This window comes from Neodiprion lecontei, chromosome 1 (genome assembly GCF_021901455.1).
Source record: "Neodiprion lecontei isolate iyNeoLeco1 chromosome 1, iyNeoLeco1.1, whole genome shotgun sequence".
Lineage (NCBI taxonomy): Eukaryota > Metazoa > Arthropoda > Insecta > Hymenoptera > Diprionidae > Neodiprion > Neodiprion lecontei.
Genome location: NC_060260.1, coordinates 25,371,399 through 25,395,735, shown reverse-complemented (window position 1 = coordinate 25,395,735; position 24,337 = coordinate 25,371,399). Strand labels below are relative to the sequence as shown.

Here is a 24,337-nt window from a genome sequence, read left to right as displayed (position 1 = left end):
CTTTGGCTTGGGTCTATCTTTCGTGTCAAAGAACATGGGAAAAATTTACATTCTTCAATATACGCCATTTTTAGGAGAATGTGTCGCGATAATGTTTAAATTCCGATCACAGAATTTTGAGGGCCATCTTTATGCGGCTGAAGTTATTAACTTTTAACGTAACAAAATATAACAGCTAGAAAACTAATTTTCATTTTCTACCTAGAACTATATTTTTCGATTGTCATAAAAAATGATAACAATTAATACCGATAAGTATATAGAATTTTGGATTTCCTGAACTTCGCACGTATAAAATACATATAAATTGTCAAACGCTACAACACACAGATCCGCCCGTTGTGTGGAAAAATTATTATCTCCCTCCAACCGTTAAAATTGGATCTCTTACGTGTTCGTCAAATAGCAAATGCAAAAACTCAATGCGACACCGCTTAAAAAATCCCACGGCGATTTCCTTTCACGAGATTCAATATTATCTTACAAAACTATGGTTTCATGAAGTGGGTTATCGAAAAAACAAACAAAGGTTTTTTTTTACGCAGTCCAATGTGTACGGAGTACGATTTTATCACGAAGGTAACATAATTATCACGTTACTAAAGTCGTTCGACAAACTGCAAATATTCGCCAAGTTCTTCGGACCAATTAAAGCCTCGCTTATAGATAAGCAGCAACTTTAATAAAGTAAACGATGTGAAAAATAAGGTACCGAGAATGTGTTATAAATATAATATCGCGTTAATAGAATTTCATGATTTGATTGAAAACTTTATTTATAAGAATTTAATTTGGGCGAGTTCGCTACAGTTTTTTTTTCCTTGTCACTTTTTTTTTTTTTTTTTTTTTTTTTTTTTTTTTTTTTTTTTTTACTGTACATCTATAGTAAAAATGATGCTCGAGTACGAAATTGCGCTTGTTTTTGTGCGTTCGTCGTGTAAAAGAAGGGAAAATAGTTCTCAGTTCTTTCTTTTTCAACCGTCTAGTTTATTACTGCGAGCGAACGAGTTCAACGAGTTTTTGTATGCATACCTTTGTACCTAACATGACGAGAAACTCTAGCGTGCACATCGCACAAGGAGAACGAAGTCTTGGCCTCCGGTGTGTAACTAGATCACCTGCGGGTGTTTGGAATTAAGGTAAAATCGTGAACCAAGGGAATGACACAGCAATTATACACATCACGGCGATAGAGAAATTTGAAATCTGGTTTTTCGGAAAAAGTTGTTCGGTGCACTCGCGATATTATAATCGTAATATTACTTAGAAATATATCTTACAACTTATTTTACGTTCCACGTTTTTGTGGTGGCTGCAATTACATAGGCGTATAATTATTTCAGAAATCAAAAAGTGCAGAAGTACGAAGAAGGAAGCTTCTTGCAAGAAGCCTTACATAAACACGATGATTTACGAATTTTTAATTAATACGAATGCTGAATTGGAATTCGCGACTCTGACTAAGGCTACAAAATGGTAAGAAGTTTGGAACGCTTTTTAACGCAACAAAGCAAACTAGCGAAGACAAATTGACAATGAGAAGAATTTTGGAATTGTCAAAGTTAACCGTAATGTAATTCGATGAATTTGATACAGTGTGAGGAAAAATGTATATGATTCAAGCAGCTTGAAACAAGTAACCGTTTGAACTTATATGATCTGAAGAAATTGAAATATATTATCGGAATTAAAACAATTTAACAGACTTTTTTTTTTTTTTTGTCGCATATATGTACACAATATTTCTTTGGGAGCGAGAAATAAAATAATTTATCTGGGAAAAAATCATTAGCACTGAATGAAATAACAATAAATTTTCGGTTCTGAACTATTCCTGCTGATAAATCCGCATGACATTTTTCCTGTACAGCATGCAAACATATTTTTTGTCGTCTGCAAAATATCATGTTCAGATTCATTGATTCAGATAATTTTATAAATAATTTTCAATCATTGTACGTTTACGTATATAAAATCGAGTAAAAAGTTTAACTTCTCAAACCCGTTTCCCTATTTTCTCTGCAGCTTTATGCCGCAGCGTGTCGATCCGTTGGCACGTGACAACTGGGTCGATTAGGTGGTGCAGAATCGAGGCTGGCCACCTTGACCTTTGCCAAGAAGAGCGATACGTGCCGACGAGGTCACCGCGTGCAATTAGTTTTAATCGTAAGGTCAAAAGGCCGAGCGTATTTTTCAAATCGAAAGTGTGACGCAAAAAGAAGGCAAAAATCACCGTCCTACACGCTGCTAATCCTAATTATCGTCAGTACCGAACCTACGATTGCGATTCAACGTTTATTTTGAGGGCGAATTTAAATCGCTGTTTTACCAAGCTAGAGATTTTCAGCTGTTGTTACATATCATTTTTCATCATAAACAAAAAACGAAAATCAGTTTTCAAGCTGTAACAAGAAAAGAAGATTCTAGCATGTGTTAATATTCTTTTTCATTTAATGGCAGTAATTAAATTCTTGACATATTTTCGAGCAATAATAAATTATTAACGATAAGAGCTTGTTTAACGGAAGAAATATACAAAAAAAAAACAGATTCAATGTTGCAATAACCAGAGAATCTAGGACCGACAATCATAATCACACTCAAACGTTACTTGTAGAAAATTTTCTTGTCGTTCCAAGAATATTTATACCGTCAAGCCGTAAAACTCACAACCCATTTTACGAGAATTTACTGATTACTAGAAGAAATCAAGTTTTCCTCAGTATACCTGTGCGTGTTGAAGCATACAAACTGACCGCAGCTCGAGTTTCTGCATTAATTTATATGTCTGTCTGCTGCGGCTTGAAACCGTGGTTATAATCGATACTGTCTAGTAAAGCGCGGAATCTTCACGATGCTGAAGTTGGTAACGTTATCGTAACAAAACATCGGGTAAAAATTCCTATTTTCTTATCTGTGCAACGATTTTTAAGGACCTAATATTTAGAAATATGAATGCGTTTTGTTTTATTACGGTTTACCGAATTTCAAACAATTCCGAAAATCGCGAAATAACGATTTTTCTTCAGCAGCGTGAATCGTTACGATAACGTAACTAACTTTTCGATATGATGAAACTTGGACGATTCTGTGTTACTCACATTTTGCAGTAGCAATTTTTGGATTATTATTGGATACAGGCTAATGCGTGAGTTAAAGACGATCGTCTTTATTACGTTATACCTACGCAAACGTCCTACACTGTAATTATATTTTATTGAAGAGGAATGCCAGAACTTTAATAGCTATTGTTCCTTACGTGATGCCCGTGCAATGTGAAGTGTTGTTCAGTGGGAACATATTTACTTCGACATTTACACGGCGGTTAAGAACGCTTTTAAGGACTTGTTTTGTATACTAAAGAGAAAAAATAAAATAAAAATTGCGAGTATATAAGGCGGGTATACATATAACTTTCCTTTCATATCTTCATTCGGAAATTGATCCGTTGACTCTTTTAACCCTTTGAGTCACAGTGGCAAGTATTCTTGCCACCTATTTTATATAAATTTTTTTGTATATTTAGAGAACTTTGTAAACATATTTTTTTGCAGTTTTTTGCTATTTTTGATGCTGTACTAATATAGGTTTTCAATACTCGAGAGTAATTATCGCGATATAATATAAGTTATTATTGTTACAAACAAATACATTGAAAAAAGTCGTGAAAATTGAAGGAATAATTCATTTCCTAGAAAGTTACCCCTCTACACACATACGTGCTTTACATAAATTATAAGTTTTTGGGGTCGCTGATTGCGAATCTGAAATCGGATTTTCAAAATTTATTACGGCGTATCCAATGAGCGACCCCGAAAACCCCAGCATAGAGTTTTTTGACCGAGTTTGATCAAATTCGAATCTTTCGCCCGCCATATTGGACCCACTATCTTTTTTCGAATTTTCAAAATCTGATTTCAGGTTCGTAATCAGCAGCTCCAAAAATCGTAGAATACTGTCGTGTTACAAAAGTCGACTCAGCACAACAATGTGTGACTCAAAGGGTTAAATTTCATATTATAAAAGTAAATAAACGCATTTTCGTAACGTCTTGTGAAAAGTAATCTTACCACAACGAAGAAGAGTGAAAAATAGTAGATCATATAAAAATTACATTACGGTCTAGTTTCTTTCCGGAGGTTGTACAATGAAGAATCAATGCTGACGAGAACGATGATGTACAAGTGACACGTAAAAAAAGACGATACAAGAGGCAGTTAAAAAAGTTCCAGATTTACCTAAGACACGCGACATGAGTATATATAATGAATACCTATATGCAACGCATATACATCACTCTTTAATTTGGTTGGGTAAGATTTATGCAATTCAAGCTGAAGTTTATTCGATAATAATTGGTAAACTGAAAAATAATAACACACGGGTTACACGAGTAACGAAGACTCGGTGTTTGAAGAAGATAATTAAATCATCACGCGAGGCTTTCGTGTCACACCTCGTTGCTGATTAGCAATTAAGACATGGCCGGGTTGTCGCGAATTATGTACACGCTGTCACGCTAACCCCTTGTAAACGATAAATTATTCGTAGCGCCGTAGAGTTTGCGATAAAGAATTAAACGTCTTGCGAGAAAAAGTAAAGAAAAAGAATCATTCTCAATTTGTCAAGATAATCGCTTCGAGTTTATTAAACATCTTCGTATCACTACTAAAGTATCTTAAACGCAATGCGGATGCGTCGTGACGTCAATGCGCACTGCTCGTAGGTAATTTGTTAGTAAAATTTTCAACTAGATGTCCAAAAAATGAATGTTGTTGGTGGTTTTTTTTTAAAAAATACATACTGATTACAGATAATTTTTGTGAAGTTTTTATAATCGATACTGGTGGAAAAGTTTTAGCGCTCTGTGAATGTATGACTGGAGTATAATATAGTATATAATGCAGATAACGAATCGTTTTATCAAATGAAAATATATTTACCACGCGGGCATCCGCTACTATAAATAAATTTTTTTATATGCAGTTCATAAAATATTCATGCAGATAATACAGCTGACCCCAATATGCCGGTAGTAAAAGGAAACTAAATTACGAACAGTCTTTATTCTTCAAGAAGTTGGATCTAAAACGATCGATACAAAGATCTATTCCCGAGACAAAAAAAATTGATCAAAAGTTTTTCCTTGTTTCAAAATCACGGAATTTTGAAAATTTATAAATCTGGAAGAACTGATCGCGTGCGAAAAATTGAGAAAAAAAAAAAAATCAGCGACAACATTGTCGCATAGTGTAATAATAAAGTCCTGAAAATTAACGAACAATCTCAGTTCGAAGCTGAGAAGCATAGCTGCATTTTTTTAACAGAAATAGAACAGCTTATCGTTAATGAATACGTGTACAATTTGTAGACTACACGTGGGTACGACGGCAGTGCCTATCTTGAGTCAATAACACTCGAGACTAATCGCTTAATTATTCAAATGCATGTTCAAGAACTCTGCTACCTGTTTACGTATGTCTAACGAGTCAAAAGTTTTTGTATCTCCGCGGTGTGTCGTTAATTGTAATCGTACAAGCGCGTGTCTGTGACGTATGAAAGCGACAAATTGGTGTGTAAAGAATTGGCCAAACAAGTTTTTTCATCAATTATTTAACACCATGCAGCCTGATTTGGAGAATATTCGACAAATTTGTCGTGGTAAAAAAAATCGTTCGTTTCGTAGAAAAGAATTAGAATTACGCAATGGCCAAAAGATCAGCTCTTATCATCCTAGCTGACAATTAATTATGTACACATGTAACGAATCGGTGCAGGAGAAAATCACTATTTCCGGATTCTGAAATAAACTGAAGTTAACTTTGCGACGGAAAAAAAAGGAGGAAAGGAAAATATAAGCAGGGCTGATTGAATTTCGGAAAATTCTATGGTTGTTAAATTATAACGATAGTTTTCAACTTGACGGACGACGATTACTCCGGCGATCTGTAATCGTCAAAAATCAAGCTGACCGGGAATTTTGCCTGATGGAATTGGAGAGGTACACATAATCCGGGATTAACCAGCAGGCAGTGACGAACCTGGGAGTCAATTTCGACTCCCTCGCAATCGGTTCGTTCAAGGTGAACGCGCAGGCGCCGAATGGTCAACAACGGATACCTGGATACAGGATAAAATTTTACCATCGGAATGAATATGATATCAGGTTTGGTTCGTCCCAATTTTTCCAGCTATTCCAGCCAAATAAATACGATTTTCTCACTGATAAATCACTTAAGAGTGGCAAATTTTTCAATAAATAACATTACCTTTAACATCGTTAAACTGTCAACTTTATACTCAAATCTATTTCCTAACTACAGGCTCTAATTTTCTTAGAAACGAATGAAAGAAAAGAAAATCAGAAGAAAGCATTTGTTACAAACAAGTAATATTATACTTTTTTTTATTCAATTAACGTAACACTTACAGCTCCATTTACGCGAACCTATAAAAACGTGCCAAGGACATTTTTTAAAGACACAAATTCCAGGATTGTAAATTTACAGAATTCCCTGACTTTTGCCAGTTTTTCCAGTTTTCTCTGTGCGTACGAACCCTGAATTTAAATTAAACGAAGAGAGACAGAGTGAAATACGAGATATCATCGTCGCTCTGGGCAAGTATCTTATCTTATCAGTCCCGTTGGCGCTCTTTATACTTCGGGTTTCGTTCTCGCTTTTACGCGCCGTATGTACACACATGCATATTTTATTGACGAACCGAGCCGAGATAAGTGACGATGCGCTTTCTGCCGACTGTATTACGCACCTCCGTTATTATTCACCATTCAGGCATAGCAGGTAAGTAGCGGTGCGTGTGGTGAATAAGCGAATGCGGTATATAATCATACGGAATAATCAAATACCTGCGCCAGTTGTCGCAGCACGTGTGTAGCGTGTATTCAGGTGTAAATTCCGAGATTCTTGATGCAGGAATTCGAATCGCTTACTCGGAAACTAATTGTTACGCGCAACTGAAATCCGAGAATCGATTGTCCGAGCTTTTGTAACGCGGCGTGAGAATCGTACAAAGCCAAACAAGAACAGCGGTTGTAAGTTCGTTTCGTAGCGCGGATGTAAAAGTGGATTATGTAATGCAGTTGATGTTTGTCGAGCCGCAAGCTGAGTCCACCCGACACAAGTTACACACGTTTTGTCACGAGTTATGCCGGTGCAGTTATAGCCGGAAAAGAAAGGCGGATCATTATTTACCTTAGCATTCTACTCTGTGAAGGAATGTTCTCCCGACCTCAAGACATATGAAAATCGACGAATCTAATGAGGAATTCGAACGAGTAGGAAGATTAAGATTACACAAGCGTTTTGAGTTACGCTTCTCCAGCAACGAACAAGAGACGCTCGACGAGCGTGTATTCAGTTATCTATCCGAAGTTAGATCTCACGCTAGTTCCGGTTGACAAACTGAGATACCAACAGTTAATATGTGCCGATTGCCGTTTGGACATTAGTCCTGATACATCGCCGTTTGCATTCCTACACTCTGCTGGGAGCAATTTATTGAGGCGGGATTCTCACCGTTCCGAGTTGGAGTCGGTTTTTGGATACAAAAGAAAACCACCCCCCGCATAGCCGGCGCCCCAACTGCCATGTGCCGCCCTCGACCTTTTCCCGTGACAAGGTTCAGCGCCACGGCCATTGGCGGGGCGTAAAATTGATCGGTTTAATCACAACGGCGCGTAACTTTGATGGGAGGTTCGGAAAGGCAAGGAGCGACCCTTGGAGCGTGCTGTCAAACAACAATCACATGATACCGTGCGATACTCCGAACGACCCATCCCAGCTCGAACCTGCGGCCAACATCAGACGGTGGCAAGATGTCAGGCATTTATTGTCGGGTTGACGTCTATATCACTCACCATATCTGCTCCGCGTCTTTCCAGGTATCCAAACATTTCACCGACACTCGAAACACCCGACAAATTAACCTCCGATACACCTAATGTGTCACTTTATCGCCCGTAATATCTATCCGCAAACACAGAAAATGGCGTTACTCACTTGCCAGTGACACGACCGACTCGATTCTGCTACTCGAGCGCCGCTCGCCGCCTCGAAGGGGTGGTCACATTGCGAACTACTTACTACTCGAACACGTACTTACGTATCGAGGAGATGCGCGTCTGCAGTTTATTTCCGAGGTTCGTCTGTTTCGGTTAACCGAGTAGCTGATTGGTCCGTTCCAGCAGAAACTCGATGGCAATTGGTGTACGCACAATTGGAAGCAAAAATTGCCCTTGGAATTAGTCCGGTGTGTATAATTATAGAGAAGTTGCACCGTTGGCAGTTTTTATGACTTCACTATTAGGTTAGGTCGCCGAAAGGGGGACGCTGATAATTTTTGAGTTGGGAGTATTGACGAGAATGCATTTGTTTCATTTCAATGTAATTGTAAATAATGCGATGGTTTTGGAAAAGGATTCTAAAGATCTGGGTGCCTTATTTTGTAACTTTGCGGCAACGTTAAAGAATAAAGTATTCAGATTTAAATCAACGCCTCATGTCCGGGCTGGATAAGTATGTGAAGTCAATACCGACACTACCGTTCTTCGAGTGTTGAGCGCGAGTGAATTCATAGGTCGGCTACAATCGAGGTTTTGATCGAGATCGATATTCAATTGTTAGTGAAACGAAGTCGGTTAAATTTCTGTCGCGTCGTAAAGTGACGTTTGTTAGTTTTCAGAAAATAATTGACGAGTCAACATTTTCATTGTAATTTGTGACGGGATTATCAACACGTCATGGCCGATGATGCAGAGCAGGTAACGCATTTTATTTTTGTTAAGATAATTCAATCCCTAACCTCAACTAACCTAAAATTTTGTCGGTCTTCAATACAGGTTCCTGCCATCAACGTTAAGGAACCGTTAGATCTAATCAGACTCAGCTTGGACGAACGAATTTACGTCAAAATGAGAAACGAAAGGGAACTCAGAGGAAGACTACACGTAATTCTGTTTTAGGAATCTTATTTTGTCAAATTAGTACTGTGTCGATGCATACCAAGCGCTTATTAGGAGTGCGATTCTCTAACACTGATTGATAGATAACAGCGGCACTTCAGTTAGGCGAGCAGAATAATAGTTGCTATTTGCAGTATTATTATTCTTATTAAGTTATAACGATTTGCTAACATAAAGTTAGTGACAATCGTTATTTTCAAGAACCATCGGTCCTCGTCAAATAATAAAAATCAAACAAGTTGCATTATTGTGATAAAATTTTGCGATCCACATTCTATTTCTTCACAACATAAGATAGAATGTCAGCACTGCTCCCAATATTGGAAATTTTAAGTAAACAATAATAACTCATATTTTGATACAATTACCTGACCTACGATCTATTTAAATGAGAATTGATTCATTGAACAAATGGTGGTTAATCATTTTAATTTCAGGCCTATGATCAACATTTAAATATGGTTCTGGGTGAGGCAGAGGAAACTGTAACAACCGTTGAGATAGACGAAGAAACCTACGAGGAAGTTTACAGAACGACTAAAAGAAATATTCCAATGTTGTTTGTTCGTGGCGACGGTGTCATTCTGGTATCTCCGCCAAGCATGAGGGCGCCAATCTAATCCCTACTGACGTAATTAACTCTAAAATAATTTAAAAACAAATAATCACTGGATAAGCTTATGCTACTATTACAGGCAATAATTGATGCAAATAAAATGAACTTTGTGTATGAAAACGTGAAGAATGGAAAAAAACTTAGGCACGCTGTCCTTCTTTCGAAATAGATATTAAAAAATTTTTGTATTATGCTGAAGCTTAACTGATTATCAGCCAAAATTCAATCTACTTCAGTCTAATTTTATGAAGCAATGAAATTGATTTAAAAAATTAGGAATATTACTCACTTGATACTTGTCGACTCCTCATTCAATACGAACATCAAATTATTCACGATTATTTAAAACGCAAAATATATTAGCTCACATTACACACAATTGGAGTAAATAATTCATGAGGCAAAATGCTTTTAGTTTCGAAATGTTACATGCAGATTGAATGAATTCATTGTTGCCTGGTGCAGTTACTTGATTCTAATACCGCAAGACATAATTTGCAAGTTCGATAGTATATTTCTCAATGAAATCCCGCAAACTACAAGCAGATTATCATATTACAGCGATTTGTAGACACGGATTCAACAGACTCTATACAAACTTGTAGGGTATCAGCCTACACTTTGCTGTTCCGACTTTTTGGTAAGCCAGAGCCTAAGAGATGTGATTTACTACTGATCGATGACTCCTGTGGGTTTATTATTTGCGCCGTCAAATCGGAAATTCTCTGATCTTTTAGCTTCATCAAACTTTCGAGATGCGAGACTTTGTGGTTCAGACTATGTATCGTTTCGTTCTTCTCTTGTAGCTCCGTTTTCAGTTTTGTAAAAACCTGACGAGGAACAGTCCTGTTCGCAATCTCATCTGGATTGAGCAAAGATCTCACCGTCTCTATATAACAAATTGTTAAATTAGATATTTCTCCAAATCGTTTGTCTATTTTTTTTAAAGTTTGAACAAACGTCACCTCAAGTGTATAAATCTTGATTACGCAGATGCACGGGTGAAAAGTATTAAAAAGTATTGTTGTTCAGTAGATAATTGATTGAAAAAATTGAAAATTAGAATTTAAAATCATATTTTTATCAGACCATGCAATTTGGTTCAATTCGCGGTTCAATGATTGAACTAAGTTGCAATTTTGCGAGGCCTGAAAAGTTATGCTTGCGATATCCAGTCTGTTCTACCTCCCAGTCTATCAGCGTCTCTGTTCTTACCACCTCTGCCATTTTCTTCGTGATCAAAATACAGGGAATCTCTGTCGGCATTGCAATCCTTCAGTATCTTCGCTCTCAAATTGCTCAAAACCTTTTCAATTACACCTTGCTGAGAGTTGGCCAATTGACTGATAACTTCCTTGCTCAGTTTCATATCAAGTTTCGATAAAACCTTTCGGTTCAACGTAGCCCAGTTATCAATTTTCTTTGCGATGCTACTGCCGGCGATGTAATTGTGAACGTCAACGTAACGAGGATAATACTTCTTCAACAATTCGGCCATCAAAACTAAATTTACATCGGCAAAGAAGGATTTTTTTGTCAGTGAAAATCCTTGTAATCATTTATCACACTAAAGCCTGTGTGCAAAATTAACAACGGTATTACTTTTGGAGTTTGGATAGCTAACAGATTTACAAAACTATCATGAAACGATCACATGTGTGTACAACACATGTTTCCATGTTCCACTATTAATATACACACCAGCGTCTGAGAAATCACGCGCAATGTTTCTCTTTGGTCTGGAGAACTGAATTTGGTCTATCCAAGCGTAGATTTCTTCCACGGCTTCTCCTTCTACGATGTTACCACCATCGCTTATAGAATTTGTTGTAGACATGATTCTTTCCTCTCAATCAACGGTTCGATGCCCCTGCAATCTGAATTTGATTGAAACAAATCCTACAGTCGACATCAGCATCACACATGTGTATCAATTTTTTTGCTCAATTTAATCGTAAAATAATTGTTTTTTTTTTAATGCTTTCCGCTTTCCTTCTACATCGCAGTCAGAAATTTATCGTTGTGACAGCTGAATGTTTCCACGTACACAAAGAGGAAGGGAAAACAATAAACCCACGAATTATGACTATTTTCATACCGTGGTATTCTAGGAGCTGGAACTGTGCGAAAAACATCTTGAGGGTGTCCAGAATTTGACTTCCTGAAAAAATCGAGGATCTATCCTGTAATTTTACCTGTGACCTGGAAATTCTTATAACTATGATCTGTTTAATGATTTCATCCTTTTGACTTTGTTCTTTCCTATCTATTCTTCGATTTGATATTTATTTACAAAAATTTTAAACCGCGAATTTTCTTCCGAAAAATTCAGCTTGCTTCGGAGTAATTTGAGTCGCTTATAGGCTCAACATTTTTCTGGTACACAACCTAATCGTTTTAACTTTGAAACTCAAAGCATTGAAAAAAAAAATGCGCGAATTTAATGGGCTAGAATTTATACACAGCGTGCCTTCTTCGATGCAACAAATTGTATAAAAATTTCATAGTGGGCAGTGCAGTGGGTCAGAAGATATATCAAGAAATATTCACACAGTGGCGAGAATTCGGTTCAAATTTCGCGGCGCGGCAAGTTATTTGCTTATCCTGCGCGTGGCACTGCTGCGCACTCAAGCGCGATCTTCAATTGTTGCGCGTGTTGTTTATAACCTCAGTTGACGACTTTTTCTTGAGAAGTATACTTCAGTCTACGATTTATTACGATTCCTGACATGATATGTGAGTTCCGTACCGCCGGACAATAGTTTTGAAGCATATTCAACTAAGGTAAGAATTCAACGATGTGTTTCGTATCGTAATACCGACTGTATAACTTTTACTATTCATACCGCCACATTATTATAGTACTATAACTTGTAACTTTTGAACTACTTTTCCGCCCGCTGCTAAACTTACAGACAATAGTTGATATTGAAAAAGATAAGCTGTGTAAAAATTTTAGCCACTTCGATTAGGGCACTATTTTGTGGAAGATTTTCGAAGATCTTTCATGAAAACTATACTTTAACCAGGCACGAAAAATCGAACAAAACTATTTTTTTAAATTCTATACAAAGATGCGAACCCTTTGTGTAGGAACTTTCTCCACATGTCATTTGAATTTGAAGCTACGTTAACTTGACACAATGAGAAATCGCCGAAAACTGATTTTTCGACTAGCTGTGGTAAGAAAATGCTTGGTCAGGAAAATCTGAAAAAATTTAGATTTGAAGCTTTCAATACGAACTCCAAGTTAGTAAAAGGGGGAAAAAATCGTGTTTTTTCGTTCGATTTGACGTGGAACCCCCCGTATACAAAGTTTCAATTCTCGTCGAAGTGCAATGAAATTTCTTCGATTTCGATCCACGGTAAAAGATTGGATGGACCAGTTTCCAATGCTGAAATACTATGAGTCGAAGTTACCGGACACCCTGAATTATTAACCACTGTCCTTATTGTTGATAATGGAGAATAAGGGACGGGATCACGTTGCCGAGGATCAAGTCGCGGTTATCCCTTGAATGGAATTTCGAAATCCGTTGACAATGCGCGAGTGTAAATTTTCACAGCTCCGCATGCACGAGGGATGAAAATTGTAATACATTGTTCCGCCACGCTAAATCCCAGCGTATAATATTAATATTAACTATCGGAATTAGTTAGGCCTTGGTACTGTACTCATTTGACTTGTAATATACGGAGGTGGTCATTTGCAAAGGTGAGGAAGCAGCGAGGGAACGGCTAACCGTAAGGGTAACGAATGGGACTGGTAACACCCTGGTTCGTCTTTACGCCAGTCGCTTAATTTTAGCGCAGAAGGAGAGCCGAGCACCGGCGACTTGGTTTTCATGGTTATTATGCAGACTGAGGTGGGTTCGTTTAATTAGTGAAAGTTGAGGGGGGCCAGAGACTGTCGACGTTGTATCTTTTTACCCGGAGAGTCCTTTTCCTCGAATACACGCAGAGCTCACCCTGTTAATGCTCGGATTTCATGGACCACTGTAATAACTGTTACTCATTCAACTTATGACCCTGTGGCATAATGCGAGGCGGTAGGAAATGAGAAATACGAGACGAGAAACGTTGCGAATGGGAAAAAGCTGCTCGAGAAAAACAAGTGACCAAAACGGTTGTCCTTTTTTTTTGCATCTCGAATAAGTAAAGCTTATTCATAGGCCCGTTCCAAGGCTGAGAATTCAAGTCTTACTATCCTGAAACGGTGTAAGGCGGTATACCATCAAATGTCAGGTTCAGTACGAGATAAGAATTACCAAAAACAATTGATTATACTTTCCCGTTCAATCGAGTACAATCGATTATTTTCCAAACTCGATTATTTTCCCTCACAATCGTTTTTTATTTCTTACTCCCATGAACCACGCAGTACATAAATATCAATTTATGTGACTAGAGAGTATCAATGATTATGATTGTCTTGCTTACCAAGCACGTATTGGATATAATAAGTGAAAGATGAATGAATATTTTTATTTAAAATTGAAAAATATTTTGAATGAAACTGTAAATTATCAAAAAAATTTTCCGCTATTTCAACTACATATTGAAATTTACGAAATTTTGGTTTCAACTGCACCGTTTCAAAAAAATACGAAGTAATCGACTAATTTTTACCGATTCAATCAAGTCGTGTTCGATTATTTTTTCGAACTCCGTTAATCGATGCATCGATTATATTTAGCCTGTTAGTGACCATCTCTACTAGAAGAGTTGAAGTTTCCGGTTTCATAATGAACGAAGGGAAGTGCCGCATGCCTGAATTGCGAAACCGGAAACAGTAATTGCGAAGTGTGTTCAGATGATAAATATCCAAGCGCAGACACGATTATTATAGTGACGTCCATAAAACAAGGGGTGACAAAATAATTCGCGAGCTCAGTTATGCTCCGTCCATCCGTCCGTCCGTTCATTCGTCCCGCTGCGGAAAGTTTCGGGGTTCTAAATCAAGTGTGAAAATAGCAATTGCCCCGGACCACGGTGCAAGGTCTTAATTACAACGTCTCAAGTAACGAGGGTAGGCACGCCTGCCGACGTAATATATGGAAGGGCCTAACCGGTTGAGTATTCCGCTCGTACAGGGGGCGATGTTGTTGCCCCGTGAGCGTTGTTGCCTTCACCGTTTATGTAAGCCCCCCCTACCACTGGGTATTAATGCGATCTTGTATGACGTGATTAAACTCCCACTCCATCGTAATTTCCATACTCATTCCACGGGGACCCTTCCGATCGGACCATCTCTCAGTCGGCATTCCACCTTCCCGGCAAGTGCCATCCTCTTGGCAAAGTTGAATCGATGATTCGATTCGACCAACTTTTATTAGCAGGGAAAGTTGACCACCCTTGAAATCTGGTCACACTACTCGTGAAAGGTTGTGAAATCATTTGGAATCTCTGAAATCTCATGCAGTGTCTTGTTGAATCTGTCGAAGTCATTTGAAATCCAATGAAAGCATGTGAAATCTTTCAAATCACGTGAAATTTTTTTAAATCGTCAAAGCTCGAAATCAGGTATACACACAAACTGACCGAGTTCCTGACCTTCGTGATACGACCACACGGGTCCCCCGAGTTGTACCAGTTTCCAAAACTCACCGGTTTAATTAACGTTGTGACAGAAATCAAGAGTTTCCGGATTAACGTCGGATTTAACGAAGAAGCTCGGTGCTTGTAGCGCTCCAAGACTTTCACTGAAATCCTTGGAGATGCAACAGAACCGTCACTCAGGCAGCCGGGAAGCGGGAAAAGCGATGAAAACTGTGTGTGTGTAAGCGTGTTAAACACTATAACGGAGAGGAATGGCAGGCGGGAAAGTTACAGCGAAGAAAATAAAGCATAGTTCTTGAAAAAGTCCCCGTTTCCACGGAGGTGAAAGGGGGATATGCGTGCAAATCCGAGAGATAACGATTATACGTCTGAACCACTCACTTTGAAAGGTCTGCAATTTTTCACGAGTCGTTTCTGTAACCTTTGAACATAACAGCGCGGACCGTGATTTGGGTCTTCCTTCCGTCTCTCTTCCCTAATATATTTTCATAGATGAACCTCAGGCTTGCAAAACAACCCCCAAGTCCAAGTTCCGAACTTCCAGCGACTGATTAAGATTGCTTCTTGTTTGCTTATACTTTTTTCGTGCACCGTATTTTCATTTCCTTACTTGCCTAAACCCTGTATCGGAAGTTAAAATTTATGGACAGAGTTTTTCGCATGTCTCAGAAGCTGTATTCCACCCTCGACCAGCTTTCTAGCCTCATTTTTTACTTTATTCTTACTTTTCTCTCTTGAAGCCGAAATTAAAAAATGTGAAAATTATTACAGCCCAGCTGAAGTTTCTAGGAATATTTTTTTCTTCGCTTATTTCGAGTTTCAAAAAACCGCCCGCGGTAATTCAGAATTGAAACTGACGCACGGCTCGACCGAAAAATCAGGTCAACTGAATTTTCAAACCACGCCACACTCGCTGATTGAAGCGAGCCTCGGTGCAATTTGGTAAATCTCACCTCTAGTTTCTACATACATGCTGCACTCGAATCAATTTGTCTGACTGAAGGGGCTATCGAGACTTGGCGTGAACATTTCTTTAGGTAATTTGCTGGATAGGGAGGCTCGTTTGTTTTACTTGTCCACTCCGTAGGCCATGAAACTACAGATTTTCTTCCAAAGAATTATTCCCTACCAAGCGCAGGTTGCCTCGATCGCATCAGGGGTTCATTAATTGGTCTGCAAAGTCAGGCGTCGATGTAGATCGTGAAAAGATGAACAGTTATTCCGATTTAACCTCCGTCATTCGATCGATTTCATTCGACAGATTCTGCATCGCGATGTTTGCAAGAAGGGCGCACGAATTTCCTCCAGGAGTTCTGCCAGTTTTGGGAATTCGAAGGGAGGAACTGTCATAAATTCAAGGGTAAACGTTCAGCAGACGTTCGCCTAATTGCGGTTATTAATTTGGCACGAAGGTCCGTTGCGTTGGCGTCAGTTCCCCGCGGAATTCTCCGCACGCGGTGCAATCTTGTAACGTATTTACGAGGCTGCCTTGCGGTAGCGGTTTTCGCATCTTGGTATATTTAGGTATAACATTCAGCCGGAGGAAGGTACGGGTAAAATTTTCACAATATCTTGACAAAAGATTGCTTCGTGAATGCTTTACGTCGAGCTAGGTAAACCACCCTCGCCTGCAACCAACATCGCCGATATCTTCCGCCCCCCCAACCTCACCCTCGTTCAACCTCGGTATTTCAACCGTCCGATTATCTCCGCGCATTTACCGCACAAACAGAGATCGGCACTATATTGGATTTTGAATCGCTGCACCCGACACATTCCGAAATGCATTTCCGGTCCGCTGGGCGAACGGCACCGAGTTTCGTATCGACAAAGAAATTCTCTCGAAATGCGATTCTTCATCACTTTGAGAAAGTTAGAATCCCAACTTTTTCGCCTGCACAGCTTGTGGTTCGTTAAAAAAAGCTCAAGACGCGAGAAGCAGGAAAATCTCTCATCCAGAGGTTACAACATGCGTCCGTGTCATACGTCACACAATATTTTTAATAATTTCTGGGACCGTGCTTTATATAAAATTCACGAAGAACGGAGCCAAGCAAACCTTGGCGAGTGTCTCACATTCTCGTCTCGTGACTAAGCTGAACCATTTGGTAAATGCAATACCGTGTGACGTCTTCTATCTTTCAAAGCTGCGTTTCCGTTTCTTTTTATTCGTGATATTTACGTCGCTGTTTTCGCGGCAAGTTTTCATACCCAGGTAAAAAAAAATTTATAACATAATTTATAACGTTGCAAAAAGGGATCTTTGCCGCATTGTGCATTGTGTATTAAATTCGAAACAAATCATCCCTTTATTTTTTTGTCATTATTGAACCCATCGCCTGGTTCGTCGCCGTTGCATTAATTTCCCGCTAATCAGCAATACGTGTCGAACAAATGGTGAATAGTGAATTAGTCGGGTAACCGGAGTGCTGGGCGAACCAAACCATCGATGGTCGCAGCCAACATCGCCTCTCTCTCTCTCTCTCTCTCTCTCGGCCTCTCATGCACGCCCTCGATAAAAGCGATAAAATCCAATTACTTTTATTAAACCCCTTCAAATCCCATCCCGCTACTCCACAGTGAATTTCTATTTTATGGAAACCCGAATCGAATCTCGTTCGCGCTTGCCTACCTCTTTATCGATTTGAAACGATTCGGGTTACGAGGGGGACATTCCTAGAGCCTGGTATCTATCTTTCACGGTCCTTCCGGTTATCCTTGTGCATTAGTTGCATTGTGCCACTATTTTACACCACTGTTTAAACTGTGTGAATAAATTAAGACGCCGGAAATTTTACGGTATAGGTATATACCTACATTCACGTTTGGATGATTGGAAATCGTAAATTCGCCGACGTTGAAAGTGGGTCGGATATTTTTATATCATGTAGAATCCTAATTCGAATTTGAATTAAGACATTTTACTCGAATTTTATACATCGAATAACAAAATACGTTAAGTCAGCCAGCGAATGGCACAGAAATCATCAATCAATATTGAGGAAAAGTTGTCTTGACACTTTGGTGACGCCATAATTTAAAACATGCGATCAACCATTCCACCAAGAATAATATTAATGGGAATATTCTGTGAACGGAATTTTTTTTACCAACTTTAAAATCAATTGAATCGTATATCGCATAAACTAGCTATAGAATAGTTATAGGCAGACTCACTTTTCTTCGAAATGATTCATGTTCATCCTGAAATAATATTTTCTCCTCAGAAAGCGCGAACTTTAAAATATTCATCGACCGTAGTCGAAGGATATTCATGGAATATTCTAACGTATTCCCATAACAGCTGACTGTATGAAATCACACCGAGAGTTTACGTATCTCAGCATGATTTTTTAAATTCATTTCATCGACATGATGATGTTTGATGATTTTTTATGAATATCAATTTTACTTTAATAAAAATATTCTGTGAATATCAATAATAATCAAGTGGTTATGCTGATACGAAGAAATGTTGGTAGAAAATTAATTTTCATCAACCGACAAGAATATATTGCGCTCAAAATAAATATAAAAAAAAACATGATGGAGAAAGAAACGAAACAAACTTTCTCAAATGAAAATGACAGAAAGTAAAAATTACAGGGTTCGTGGTGAGAAATACGTTACACTTATAATTATGGCAATATTACATTCAAGAAAGTTCTTTCAACTTGTAAAATACCACGATCCGATGATGCTCCCATCGGCTTAAACGTTTTCAAAATGATTAAAAAAAGTTCCCTGAAAATTTCTGCCCTCCCATATCAATTGATAGTCCGCTTTGTGATCGAAGTATTTTACGGCAATAACAAGGAAAAAACTTTGTTTCTCGGTATATATTTTATTGCAAGAGTAATAATGTTGCAAAAAATCTGTAACTGCGAGGTTATAGTGGGCATTAGTGCTACTATCTGAAAAAAAATACACATCATCATACCATGCAATCTAGACGAATTGCACACTCTCGAAATGTGACTTTTTTTGTTATTTAGAGGAAGTGCAATTGGCATAGATTGCCTGGTATGATGATGTGCATTTTTTTCAGATAGTAGTACCAACACCCACCGTAATCTCGCAGTTAGAGATTTTTTGTAACATTATTACTCTTACAATAAAATACATACTACGAAAAAAATGTTTCTTCCACTTTATTTCCATAAGATACTTCGATCATAAACAGGACTGTCTGAGGGTTGATGCAGAGAGCTCAGATTTTCAGGGAATTCTTTTTTATCAATTTGAAAGCGTTTAAGCCCCTGCACTGAGAGAAATTTTTAGTTCCGTTTACTGCTCAATCCTTAACTATTTTCATTTTTTTTCCACAATCGAAAAATATAGTTCTAGGTACAAAATAAAAATTAGTTTTCCAGCTGTTACCAGAAAGTCTATTATCCGTTACTATTCTTTCTCATTACGATCGCTGTTACTATATGTTCTTGCAACTGTTGCGAAAATTTAATGCTTGTGCAAGAATAAATTGACGTTAAAGCCTCGTTTAACTAAAAAAGTAGAGTAAACCTTACAAACTGATTTTGCGTTGCAATTACCAAAAAAGGATCGACGATAGCGCAAAGCGGTTACGTGCAATATTGAAACAGTTTTTTTCAACGACACCCGATTTACTGAATTTTTCTACTTACTATGACAAATGAAATTTTTCTCAGCGTGGGAGAATAAAAATTCAACAACAACCCTATCAAGTACCAGCCTAACGTACCTGTAAGAATTGGAAATAAAATTGACCGAAGCAGATACGTACATTGAAATCCCGAGGTGAACTTTGGCAGATTACAACTATCCATATCCTGTATACCCGAGTATTACATTCCAGCTTAGCCTCGCGCCCGTTATCTCGGCGGGGTCCTTCGGGAATTGTAAATTTTTGACAGCTACTTCGCGGGGGAAAGAGGGTGGTTCGGTTGGTTTGGATCGTGCGGCGGTGCAGCAGCAGCCGCGGGGTGGCGCGAAGGGCACGAAGTGCAGGCGGAAAGGCGGATGGTTGGTTTCACCCTCGGCACCCCCGTGCAGGTTTGCCATGGTGGCTACTCGATGAAATATTCAACGAGCCCGAGGCACGCCGTCATTGCTTTCTGGGGGTTGCGCCGGGACGTTACGTGTACAAGTGTGCGCGTACGTATATCAGGGCGAACGTAGACACAGGGCGAGCAGCCCGCCAGACGAATACATTATTTTTCTCCATTTTCCACCATTACAATTTTGCGCCGGTGCCCCGTCTGCGTTATAAGCCGAGAGGCGCGGCGGCGTAATATAAACATCGAGAATGTTGTTTCTTAGGAGTTTATGTGCAAGTTTTTCCAGACTCGCGATACCCGCGTGAAGATACGGCTCGTTGCCTGCCGGGTGGCGGCGCTACCAATTTCGCAAAGGAGAGAGGAAAATATGGGAGCAACGACGGTGCGGGAACGTGAAATACTGCTTCGGGAATCAACGAAATCGCCAACTCGAACGAAACAAGCGAACTCGTACGTGCCTTGCGAATCTATACCGGGATGAAAGTGCGAAGTAAACAGCCGATCACGTCTGCAGCGACGTATTTTATATCCTTATCACTCCTCGTTTTTTACAAGTTTTGTTAAGCCTTTGGTACCGTAGCTTGGAATTTTAGATTCAAAATTCCCGCCGCCAGCGTTTCACGTCCACTTCTTTACAATAATGCCGACTTCATTCCCGCGCGTTTACAAACAGAAGGATTTACTCTCGCAGAAAGATGCGGTGTTTCAGATGAATCTGAACCATTCGTTCGGAATTCAAAATAACGTGTAGGTTTTTCAAATAATAATAGACAAAATTTTATGCATCTAATTTCACGTCTCGTAATCCTAATTGTACGCAAATCAGGGTACAAGTGAACCGCTGAAACTCGGAGCTGCTTAAAGTTGTCTTGTATTCTGATTTGTCTACAATAAGAGTCCTATTATATATATATATATAATAGAATCTTCGAGCTTCCGTAAGTCCCGTCATGCTTTACAGAAAGATAAAGCTTTACGTAATTTTGTCGAATCCCAAGTTCCCACCTTCTATCACCGAATTGAAACTTGATAAGCATGCAAGGATTATAATTCAATACGAGTAAAACAATCGCAATATGAAATTTATAGTACAATAATACTGTCAATATGAAAAGTTTACCCATTTGGGGTGGCAATAACGATAAGAATTTTTCAAAAGATCAGTTTTCGTAATTCCGCATAAATTTTTGACTTTCTTTTGCGATTTTAAACGACAAAGAAGAACATCCCAACTTAAGGATAATTTTTTTTTACGTTGGTCATTGCACCGTACAGTAAACTTCTTCGATCTGCCGCACGAACATATCATTCGGACAAACGTACCTATAATCAACTACTCATGCTGCTTTCGCCGCCGTTCTCTTTTTCCACGTATTCCTGCCTCTTTTCATTCGAGATAATTTTAATGAGACTACAACGCGTATTGTTGCGATTACGGCGTGGATGGAGAGAAAAGAAGCAATAGAGGGTGGATCAGTAGAGTGGAAATGGGTGTTACGAATATTGTACTGCCGGGGGCTGGACTCGCTGCAATGAAGCGAATAAAAGTCTAACGACAAAGAGTCGAATTAAAATAACAATCGCCGAGTTTCCGAGAGTGCTTCTCTGCAGGGATGAAAGTGAAGAATTTTATAATAAGGATGCGAAGTAGGAGACTCGCTAGAAGCACCGGGGTCCTCGGATAAATTTTACTTCTTGACTGAATTGATTTCCCGGGACACTTCTCGCCTTCTGCAGGGACGTTTCAAAATTGCCGTTCGCTCGCTCGCTGCCGTGCAATTTTTAGACAATGTAATGCCGGGGGCGATCACGCACCGACGGATGAGTTCACCTTCATGCATGAACATGGATTCTCCGCCTTCTCCAATCAGTGCGAGTCTTGTACACAATCCCGCTTTTGTTAGAAATAATTTATGCAAATGCTTGGCTTTTTAAGCGTCAAATTCGCGCCTTTTTCAAGTGGATTTTACGTATTGTTATATAATAAATTTACATCGATCTCTGAAACGTGTTGAACGATTCTTTCGCAGATTTTATCCTCTATCTTCTTCTCATCGCCGAAACTTAACACGGTTTTGTTTAAAGTACAAAACTTTTAAATATCAGCTCTACTCGGATTGAAAAGAAGGGTTTTCGAAAGTCACCTTACGATATAGATTTGCTGCTTAAATTGTGATCCATTCTTAACGATTCAATGTCTAAGTTTTTTGTGTCATCAAAAATCGTTACTTTTATATAAGTGTTTCCTTATCAGATCACAATTTGCGTGACAGCTGTTTTTTTTCGTGCCACTGCAGTAAATGGAACCTCAATGAGTCTTTCCTAACAACAATTTAAATACCTACGCGAAAATTTAAAAAAAAAACTTTTCTTCCAACGCTGTTAGCTGTCTTCGAAAATATTTTCAAGGAATGTATTTAATGTAACCAGTTCAAACGGCATACACGAAAGGTTCGTATGCTTATAAATTATATCAGTAATGGAAATTTATTTCAAATCGACGAGTTGTGCTTTTTGACATTTATTTCAGCTTCCGAAAAAGTACAGAAAGCATATCGAAGCAAGGATATTTTTTCCACCGTCCTAAAACGCAGTCGCTCACATCGTAGTCGGCACGAGCTTGCAATGAAAGCTTTCGGTTGAACTCGGTGATGCGAAACGGTGCGAAAACTGTTGGGCCAAGTCCCCTACATGACGCGGTAAAGTTTTACCGGTAGAAAATGTTCGCCGCAACGTTGTAAAACGTGTAAATACAACCACCCAACTCGAGTATGAATTCATTGTGACGCTATAAAACATAAGTATAAATTACGTTATTTCAGAAAAGTTCGTTCAAATACAGCCGCCGATTCGCCTTTCTGCACGTTTGAAAAAAAGTACCACACTGAGAAAAATAACATTTATTGCAGTTGTAACTGGAAAGTTTTCGTAAAATGAGTATCGTTGCAATACCGGTTCAAATATTGTTTTAATTACAGGAAAATACGGTACAATTAACCATTGAGTGTCATGACACTTGTTAAGACTATAAATTTTCTGGTCACTGCAACATTGAATATATCTGTTCAGTTTACCGCAATGTTTCCAATTCAATCAACATCGCATTGCCTGAATAGTTACGACACAATGTATATACGAGTGATAATAATGGGGAAGAAATCTTCACACGTTGTATCCACCACTAAATTATTTGGCTGTGGTAGAAAGTGAAAATTAACGAAGTTAAGGACTGGTCAGCAAGCGAAACTGGAAATATATCTCGGTGGGAGTGAAATCTGCACCGGATATAAAGTCCGGCGGTAATCCTTCGGCAACGAGCTCGGAAGTCCTGGACACACGTGACGCGAGCGAACGAGGCCTAAGCTCTTTCGAGGGAGCGCGTTTTTGAGTAAGTCCTGCGGATTAAAAGTTGGACCATATTTCAGCAGGCGTAGACTACGCGTCGTATCTACCGAGGGCTTACTTCAATTTCTGAACTTTATACCTCCGAAGTTCCCGCGCCGTTTTCGCTCCCCTTCCATCATCGTTTCTGATGTGGTTTCGACAGTTCTATACGCGCGATGCAATCTTTTTCCCACGAATAGTTCGATATTTCATTTTTTTTTTTTTTTTTTTTTCTTTTTACGTCATTTTGGAAATTCGATGACGGCTGGACTTTATTCCGTGGAATATTGAGAACAATAATGATTATTATCCTCAATTTTTCACATAGGACAGAGCGATTTTACTGAAACTTCAAAACAGAAAAAAATTCCTGTACGAATTCTGTGCGCGAAACTTTCTCGATCGATTTTCACGTACTTTCGAAAACCTATACTTTGGGATTATTTTTCGAGCAGTCGAGAACAATTGTGTGGAGATGAATCGAGCGGTGAAAAATTGCGCGAGTGAGATTTGCGGTTGGAAATTAATTTCCGCGGTGTTCGATAACTCGTCGCAAGAGTTTGGAAAAATTCTTCACCATTTCTCATCCGTTATTTCGAAACATTGTAAGCGTGACGTATAATTTTTCAATTGCTGAAATACTTTTAGAGGTTTCAAATAATTGAGCAGTACACGGGACAGTTTTTTCAACCATCGCTCTTATTGGATGATGAATTGTTACTTCTTGTCAGTAACACCCCGATGCTAGTATGAATTTTT

General features: G+C 38.8%; 3 protein-coding genes across 3 annotated transcripts in view; 1 reads left to right on the top strand and 2 right to left on the bottom strand.

Moving 5' to 3' along the window:
- The window catches only part of LOC107223839 (wiskott-Aldrich syndrome protein family member 3), a 45,872-nt gene extending 37,832 nt beyond the window's left edge, over window positions 1-8,040 (bottom strand). The window contains exon 1 of the mRNA XM_015663656.2: window positions 7,880-8,040. The gene's annotated coding sequence lies outside the window, so the exon portion shown is untranslated. The remainder of the gene's footprint in view (window positions 1-7,879) is intronic.
- Window positions 8,041-8,104: 64 nt separating this feature from the next.
- On the top strand, window positions 8,105-9,725 carry LOC107223841 (U6 snRNA-associated Sm-like protein LSm3). Its single transcript, XM_015663657.2, has 3 exons — window positions 8,105-8,782; window positions 8,861-8,968; window positions 9,421-9,725. Exons 1-3 carry the CDS (start codon window positions 8,762-8,764, stop codon window positions 9,601-9,603), a joined length of 312 nt encoding a protein of 103 aa, XP_015519143.1. The 5' UTR covers window positions 8,105-8,761; the 3' UTR covers window positions 9,604-9,725.
- A 1,030-nt stretch (window positions 9,726-10,755) lies between these two features.
- On the bottom strand, window positions 10,756-11,097 carry LOC107223838 (sperm flagellar protein 1-like). The gene has a single exon (XM_015663655.2). The coding sequence runs from the start codon at window positions 11,095-11,097 to the stop codon at window positions 10,756-10,758; it is 342 nt and encodes a 113-aa protein (XP_015519141.2).
- Between the last annotated feature and the right edge of the window lie 13,240 nt (window positions 11,098-24,337).